This window comes from Plectropomus leopardus, chromosome 9 (assembly GCF_026936395.1).
Source record: "Plectropomus leopardus strain MGB_pleo_1.0 chromosome 9, ASM2693639v1, whole genome shotgun sequence".
Taxonomy (NCBI): Eukaryota; Metazoa; Chordata; class Actinopteri; order Perciformes; family Serranidae; genus Plectropomus; species Plectropomus leopardus.
In genome coordinates this window covers 16,666,433-16,675,917 of record NC_142184.1, presented here as the reverse complement: position 1 = coordinate 16,675,917, position 9,485 = coordinate 16,666,433, and the positions used below count along the sequence as shown (strand labels likewise).

Below are 9,485 nucleotides of genomic sequence, written 5' to 3'. Positions count from 1 at the left end.
CAGTTACCTGTCTTAAAGAGACAGTTTGTAGGATTTAGGGGCATCTATTGGCAGAAATGCAAATAATATTCATAGCTCAATTTTAGTTTGTTTGTAATCCCCTGAAAATAAGAATTGTAGTGTTTTTGTTAAAACGAGTCAGCTATGTTGATATTCTCTGCAGTGTCTCTATTGCAGAGTTGGCCATGTTGTTTTTACAGTAGCCTAGGACAGAAAAATGACACACTGCCCCCCCCCCCATTCATTTTTGCAGACATTGCATAGTAGCCCTACAACTGTAGGTTATGCCAGAGCATCTGCATTAAGGAAAAAGAAAAAGAAAAGAATCCAGCAGCAAAAAAGTAACACTAACCCTCCCAACATCCACCCTCCCCACTTACATACATGCCACAGACACACAATAAAAAAACAACAAATAACTGAAAAAGAAGGAAAATAAGAATAAAAAATACATTGAATAAATTTAAAAAACCTGTAGTTCTACACACTTGGCTCAGACAAGTTACAGTTTTGCAACCTTACCAATTTGTTATTGATTTTCCATTAGGTCTAGTTTATGATGCTCGCATGCAATTAGACTCAAATTAAAGATGATGACACATCTCCCACATCTTCCTGAATGAGTCATTCAGGAAGATGTTTAGTGGGTTAATTTTGAGAGTCAAAAGAGAAACTGAAATGCAGTTAACGTATCTTAGGGGGGAAATATGTTCAAAACTACACTGACTCCAGCATAACACACTTGATGTCATAACAAAATACATAATGTCCTAAAAGATATATTAAAATGTTATCAGAATCCATCTGAAGTGAGAGAGCACCGTGTTATGACTGAAGCTATGTTAGAGCCACAACGAAAACCGTTATTGACCAAATCACTCCATTTGCATCAATTTATCATGTAGCCATTGTGGTCATCTCTAATCAGTGTTAATCAGGGGAAGATGGAGCCTGAAGACTCTCACTAACTGAAGTGAAGCTCACCTTCATGAAGGAAGCCCTCTGCTGGACAGCAAAGAGAATAACAGAGAGTAAAGTCAGCAGGTATCCATCAGGCTCAGTAAAAACATGACCATATCATATAATATCATTGTTTTATCTGCTCGGTGATATTTTGTTTATATTAAAACTGAAGCTTGATAACTTCATTCCACTAAAAAAAAATATATCTATATACACTTTAATAAAACTGCATCTATTTGACTAAATCTGAATGTCAGAATATCAAATGTTTGTGGTCTCTCATTAAAAAAAAAACAAACAAACAAAATGCCCAGTATTTCACATCAAATAAAATAAGTAAATGAATAATTGGAGGTGCATAGATAAATGAAGCACTATGGAGCTACAAAAACACCCCGGCCTGCAAATCATACTCCAGCCGTAAGGAAACATCTTTATTTGGTACGGACCCTAGCAAAACAAACAACAAACATTTCTTTTTTTTCAGTGAAGATGAATTATTATTGCCCATAAATTACGACTCATATTGCAATATCTATAAAAATAATTGCATTGTGTACATCCTTTATTTGATGTTGTTGATCAAAACCACAAATGTAATTTTTTAAAAACTCTAGTCAATACATGTTTTAATGATACTAGTTGTAAAGTATTGTTTGTATTTGTATTTTTTTTTTTTTTACCAGTAACCACAAATATTTTTGAAGATCACAATTCATAATTAACCTGTAGAGTGACAGAAAAAGTTTTTAAGGGTAAATATGATGCTAGAGTACATAAAAAGTCTAATATATATATATATATATATATATATATATATATATATATATATATATATATATATATATATATATATATATATATATATATATATATATATATATATATATATATTAGCTTACATACTATTTTTATACATTGAATTGAATTGAATTGTAGCATAAGGCACAGTTTATATCTTAACACTTTACTCACTCAGCTCATTATCCATATTATGATTAAAATATTCACATATTAGTGTTAATTGTCTACTACTGTGTTTCTTACCTTTATATTTTTACATCCGTACATACTCAGTATATTTCCATACTTTATTTCAAATATTTAAATATTTACATACTGTGCTAACTGTTTACTCTTACTGTACTGTACTCTATTTTACATTTAATATACTTGTGCTGGAACTTATTTCTACTTGCTATAATCCTCTATGCTGACATCAGACTGACTGTAGCAAACTACAATATCCCCCCCGGGATCATTATATAGTATCTCTGATTCAGATTCTGAAAAACAGAGCTCATTCATCAAAAAATGTCCCAGACACAGATAAGCTCCCACTGTCCTCAAATACTAGAAATGCCCTTGATATTTAATGTATACATTATAAAATCTGCTTTGACATTGCTAAACTTGATCATAATTTACTGAAAGTGTTTACAGATTCTCCCCCAAAATATATCTGGCAAACAAGAACACAAACATACATGAGAGCACAAATAATTGAGGTTCGCCAAATAAAGTTGTAATAGTCTAAAAATCCTTTGCGTCTTTTTTCATTTGTAAGAGCAAGAGAGGAAAGCACTGAGTTGATCTCGATTAAGAGAATATAGAAAGAGGGGTGTAAACAATTGAAATTAAAAAAATAATAACATAGATCAAATATGTTTTTACTTGTATCATCATAATAACAAATTAAAAGTTTAAGGGTAAAATCGTGAGTGATGTTACACTTATTACAGACATTATAACTTAAATTTGACCAAAAACTAATTATTATTTTACACTGGAAAAAATAAATAATTGCGTTCACAATGCATTTACAGCTTCTGACCACTGGGGGTCGCTGTAGGTTTTCAACACTTTCTGGCACGAGCGGCGCAGAAACGTCGCACTCTCTCATTGGCTGACGGCGGCCGGGGTCAAACTACATTGCGCATGCCCAGATGGCCTTTTTACGGTTAGAGACAGAAATCTGTCAGATCAGCGGAGCGTGCATTCCCCTAATACCTGCTAATATTTCTTAATACTTTCTTCCCCTAGTCTGCGATAGACACTTAAATCTATCTTGAAGTGTCCTCACATTTGGATTCTAACTTTTCGACGCCTGTAGCCGAAGGAAACCGCAAAGAATGACGAGCAATTTAAAGCGGAAAGAAGAAAGTCATCTGGTGAATGGGGGTGTAAAACAGCCCACATGGAGCAAAGCCTTCAACAGTACTGCTGTTTGGGAAGAGAAGGTCAGTCACTTGCCCTTTTGAAATAAAACCCAGCTGTTATATTTCAGCGTGTATTTGCCCTAGGGTTCTTAATGCACCTTATTTGTCGTCGGGGTTTTAAACACACGGCTAACTGAAGCTAGCTGCCATGCTAAGGATTAATGTGATTTGACTGGGTTAACTGTCATATCGAAAGAGTGCCGTTTCCATTAGCTACGTCGGCGGTTTGGATATTGTCAATAAGTAAACAATGATGTCGACGACATGTAAATGATGCCGGGCTTCATGACTGCCTACTCATTTAAATGATCATTTAAATTCACGTTAATAAAATACCATTAAAATGTCCCATTATATTCTGTCACACTAGTTAGTACCTTTACGTAGTCAAGGTTTGCAACTTATGTTTTATAGTCTATTAATGCTTTTGATCAATCGATTAACTGTGAAGTATATACATTTGTAATTAGTTGTAGTTTTTAAAGAGTGAAAAATCATCACATTTGTGAGACTGAAACTAAAGGTTACTTGTGCAAACAAACAAACAAACAAACAAACAAAAAAACCCAACAGAAACAGTCAAGTATCAAAGTAGTTGGCTTTTAAGTGGCTTAGCGTTGCAACCTGTGATTAGTTTTATAGTCATTGATTGCTTCTGATTAACCCAATAACTGTTAAGTATGTAAAATATCTACATAAAGTAAGTAGTGATGAGTGAAATCCTCACATTTGAGAGACTTAAACCAGAGATTTGCTTGTGCAAACAAACAAAAAAACGAAACAGTTATCAAAATAGTTGGCTATTCAACTTATGGGTAGTTTTGTAGTCTATTATTGCTTTTGATGAGTTGATTAACTGTTAAGTATTTAAAATATATTAATTTTTAAAACTTCTCACAGTTGAGAGAGTGGTACCAGAGATTGGTTGTGCAAACAAACACCTCAAACAATTATTAGTTATTAAAGTAATTGTCAAAGGGTGCACCTCATAATTAGTTTAGTAGTCTATCATTGCATTTCAATATTTGATTAAAGATGTAAAATAATAATAATAATAATGAAAAATCCTCACATTTGATAGACTGGAACCAGATGTTGTTTGTACTGTCCAGTTGCATTTTTTTGTACTGTAGATAAACAAATGTTAATGATATTATAACCGTAGATTTTTATACCATGATGTGGTAAAAATGGTATGCCACTGCAACCCTAGTTAATTTTGTAAAATAAATAAATAAATAAATAAATAAAAAAAGTAATCCCTGCATTTGGGAGACAGGAATCAGATATTTTGTGTGCTACAAAAGAAATACAAAAAACAATTAATCGATTATCAAAATTGTTGGCTTTTATGTGGTTGCAGGTTGAAGCTGATGATTAGTTTAATAGTCTATTATTGTTTTGATTAATTGATTAACTATCAAGCATGTGAAATATTAAGAAGAAATGAGTAAAAAAGCCTCACGTTTGAGAAACTTGAACCAGAGATTGCTTGTGCTAGAAAAAAAAACAAGATAATTCAATGGATTTTAGTCTAGAGTTATATCAGTGATTAGTTTGGTAGTCTATTGTTGCTTTTGATAAATCAATTAACTGTTAAATATTTAAAATCATTTTTTCAAATGTGAGAAATCCTCACATTTGAAAGACAGGAACCAGAGACTGTTAATGGCAAGAAATAAAATACCGAAATAATCAATACTTTGCTTTCATAGTTAATGGATGCATTAATGATAGATTTAATAGTCTATTATTGCTTTTGATTAATTGGTTAACTATTATGTACGTGTCTAAATTAGTGAAAAAAGAGAAAATAGTGAAAAATCCTCAAATCTGAGAAACTGGAACCATAGTTTGCTTGTACAGGAAAAAAATACAGAAATGATTAATTGTCTTTTAAAATAGTTTTCAGTTAATTTTACTGTTGATTGGCTGATCAAATAATTGATTTTATATATATATAATAGTCACTCTCACAAGCTTGTTTTGTAAAAGTTTGTCTCTCGTTACCGTAACATGAACTTTAAAGCAACACATAACTGAAATCACCTTAAATGAAGCTCTAACCTACAGCAAAGAGGTCTGCGGACAGAAATAGACACAATACTGGTGATACTTCTCGCTGTTTTAGATAAAACATTAGATTATGCTTTCTTGTTTGAACAGTTTTTCTGTTGTTTTTTATTTCTGATAAAGGAACTAAAGCTGGACAAGCCTTGATTACCTGCATCATTAAAAAAAACATCAGACAAAGAGCATGAATGAAGTGAATTGTAATGCCTTATGCAATATGTCGTGTTCCTCTAAAGTCAGTATCTTCTTTAACTCAAGTTTTTGTATTTTCTTTTACAGGATGAGTTTTTAGATGTGATTTACTGGCTTCGACAAATTATTGCAGTAATCCTCGGTGTGATATGGGGTGTGGCACCGTTGAAAGGATTCCTGGGAATAGCCATGTAAGTATTTTTTTACAGGCTGCCTCAACCTTATATTTTTAAAGATAAAGACTTGAGTTAACATGTTGATGTGCTTGCCTTCTCAGATTCTGCATCATCAATGCTGGCGTCCTGTATGTATACTTCAGCAGCTTTCAGCAGATCGATGAGGAAGAGTACGGTGGCACGTGGGAACTCACCAAAGAAGGCTTCATGACATCTTTTGCTTTGTTTCTGGTAGGGATGTTAATACTTATTGAAAAATATAGACTTTTTGTAAAGCATGGTGACATTTGTTTATTATATATACATATATAGATATGAGAGAGACTGCTATAAACTTTTACTTTTAGTTAAACTTTTCTCGTTCAGTGTATATGCTTTGTGTAAGTTAGAGTTGTCATTTTAGAAACGGGATTTAATCTTCAGAATACAGATACACATTGCAGATTCAAGTTTCAAGTTTCTCTACATTTGTCGACTTAAAAAGTTAAAAAGGTTAAAGACTGGACATTTTTAGGATCTTGAATTTTATCACATTTAATTTCTTTTCATTAAAAAAAAAGTTTAATTTTGTGATGCATAACGGCTGGTGGTTCACTCTGCAACGTGCAGAGAAGTCACAATCACATCACAACTGACAATAGATGTGAGAATTAACACCTGTATAGACATGGTGTTATTTTGGGCTGCCTCAAACTAAAGATGACAACTGTGAGTGAAATGTGGTGAAATCTTTGCTTGTTTTCTTTGGTTGATTTCAAAAGACAGTCCAGTTTTATAAGCAATGAAATATTTCTTTTAATTCTCTGTCCTACATCAGATTGTGTTTGGTTTTTTCAGGATTTTGTTTTTTTTTTTTTTTTTAAGTTCAGCCTGTCATTAGTCCGTTTGTAATGAGTTCACTGTGCTGGCTGCTATGAAATGATGCAGTTTGCTGTTTCTGAACCATAAGATTTGATCATTGATGTCTAATGTGTCGTTTATTTTCTCCCTACCAGGTGGTGTGGATAATCTTTTACACAGCTCTACATTTTGACTGAGAGGAATCCACAGGACACTAAATACGAACATTTCTGTTGAAGTAAATTTTCAAAACGGAGGAACTCCATGGCTTGATGGGTGTCAACGCTCCTACACACAGTACGACTCCTCAGTGTGCAGCGCGTCATGGGAATCCTAGTTTGATTAACGAGATCCTGCAAGACCACCGTGATGTTCAAATAATATACATCTCTCTGATTTAAGGGGTTCCTGTTTAAGACACCCTCCATTACACTTCCCATACGTTTATATTTCCTTCCTCGCCTCAATGTCATCATCTCCAACAAAACACTATATAACGAATAGACCAGCTGAGATTGGTTGCACTTCTTTTTGCAACTGATCTAAATCAGAACAGGGATTCTTTAGTATTTGTTAGTTTCTACTGGGCCTTTCTTCTGTTGTAGAAGAGTGACATGAACACAGATTTTAGACTGACACTATGACAGAAAGTGTGTGTATTTATCCCAGTTTACTGCTCATTAGCCTGTCATTAAGTAAAAGGAAGTTGGTGATAAAAACCAAATGTCACATAGTAATTAGGGTTTAATCAGAATGTAAGGTGTTGCTTTTCAATTTAGGGACAAAGACATCATATTGGATGTATAAAAACACCAGTAAAAGATTGTTTATGTGGTTTCACTGTTAAATCATCACTCACTCCAAAGTCATTTATTTGCCTTGTTAAGAAAATAATCATGGCCTCAAAAATGATTGAAATTTAAAAAGTGGCATGGCAGTAAAGCACATTATAAGTTATCATTGCAGCTGTAGTACGCGACTGTTTTTAGTGGATCAGGGATAGGTCGGATCTTTGGAATGGGGATTATATGAGGTACTTATCCACAGTCGGTGTATTACATACAGTAGATGTCAGTCGGCACGCTCCCGGTTTGAAGATATACTGCTACTGTGTGTAATATGCTGACAATGAATACGTTTTCCATAAAACCCCAATTCAAAAAATCTGAACTGCCCCTTTAAGGATGCAGTCATCTGTTGTCATGAATTATTGAGAGGTGACTTTGAGCTTCCATGTTTTGTTTTTATTTGCTTACATAGCATTTCTAAATAAAATCTTGTCAATTGTTATTTCTTCTTAAGGGTCTCATGTCCAACAAATGTGAAAGCTCATGACCAACCAAAACTGAAATCTCTCCCATTTTATCATAAAAAAAACATGCTGGTTGGTAAGATACATATATCAGCTGATATCCAGTCCCGATGACACTATCCGCCAGTTGTATCAATGCACTGTTACTTCAGTCAGGAACTAATAATCATCATCTGTGTTATCCATCCAAGTGATTTCCTCAAAGCAAAGAGGGAGGAAACATGCATGCCGTTTTCAGATGCAAATGTTCACAGATTTAAGCTAAAACGAGTCTGTGCACTGCCATGACTTGCTGTTCGTATATCTAGATGTCATTTATTAATGGCATTAGTTAGAAGGGTAGGAATAATTGAAATCTATTATTTTATTCTCACATGTAGCTTCCAGATCAAAGTCTTACCTGTTGTTTTGAAATTAATTTAAACTTGTCTGTAAATTCTGTACAATGTCCCTTTTGTCAAATCCACCTTGTATTACACAGATTTATTTGTTCTTATGTTATATCTTGTTTGATGTAACATATTTCTCAGTATTTTATAGTGAACTTTTAAAAACAGTTCTTGCAAAGTTATTGTAACGATACTGTTATATTAGATACGCAGTGGGTGTGTGAAAGGATTGTATTTTCTGATCAAATCTTTTGGGAATCATTAAACATGGGCTTTGTTTGGCCTCCATTTTCAAAGAGATGGCATCAGTTTTTCATTGAAATGTTGAATTGAAGATATTTTAGTGTGTTAGTTTTTGTCAGATGATTAATTTAGTAATTATTGGACTGCATGCTGATGTTACTAAGAAGTAGATTTTCTGTTAAATGCATACTGCAACTCTTGTTAGCTGTTTTTGCTATCTCCATAAAATAAAAACATTTCAAAACAATAGACAGTTAGGTGGCATTAAAGAATTGGCAAAAATATAGTTAAGTGAAAATTTGAAGACACTATTTATGTTTTAAGCATTGGTGGGAAAAGTATTTAGATATTTTGCTCAAATAAAGTCGAAACACCACATAATAAAAACATTCCCTTACAAATTATAGTAATGCATTTGAAATTTTACTTAGAATTTGCAGTAAAATGTACTTAACCCTTTGAAACCTGATCAAATTGGATTATTTCTTTTAAAAACATGGGAAGAGAGCAATGAATAACTAAACAAGAAATTACCTGAAAATTTTAAAAAAAAAAAAAAAAAAAATTAGAGGAAAGTTACCTGAAAATTAGTGATTAAAGTAAAAAAAAAAACAAAAAACTTAAAAGCACAAAGCAGGAAATTACCTGAATAAGGTGCTTAAATAAAATAATGAATATAAATAATAGGAAATTTGTTTTTCTGTAACCTAATTTCAAATACACGATTATAATAATTATAAATATAGTTTTCGTGATATTTTTCCGTTATATATTCAATGAGTTGCTAATGATTCTCTCTCTCTCGTTTTAGGCTAATTTTGAGGCCATTATTAAATTGTCCTTTTATTGTTTATTTTTTTGCAATTTCGTGCCTTTGCTTTTTTCTGTCAAAACACTCTGTAAAAGGTGCTATATAAATAAAGTTATTATTATTAGTAGTAGTAGTAGCAGTAGCAGTAGTAATAGTAGTAGTAGTTGCGCATTGCCTTTTCCCCGTGTTTTTTTTTTTTTTTAAGAAATAAAACCAATTCACCGACGTTTCAGAGGTTCACGTGCTTGTAAAGACGTCTGAACACAC

At 32.8% G+C, this 9,485-nt stretch overlaps 1 protein-coding gene across 1 annotated transcript; it reads left to right on the top strand.

The window, feature by feature from the left end:
- Positions 1–2,901: 2,901 nt before the first annotated feature.
- rab5if (RAB5 interacting factor) lies at positions 2,902–8,462 on the top strand. The gene is made up of 4 exons (XM_042481154.2): positions 2,902–3,203; positions 5,535–5,638; positions 5,725–5,854; positions 6,619–8,462. The coding sequence occupies exons 1-4, from the start codon at positions 3,096–3,098 to the stop codon at positions 6,658–6,660; spliced, it is 384 nt and encodes a 127-aa protein (XP_042337088.1). The 5' UTR covers positions 2,902–3,095; the 3' UTR covers positions 6,661–8,462.
- The last annotated feature ends 1,023 nt before the right edge of the window (positions 8,463–9,485 follow it).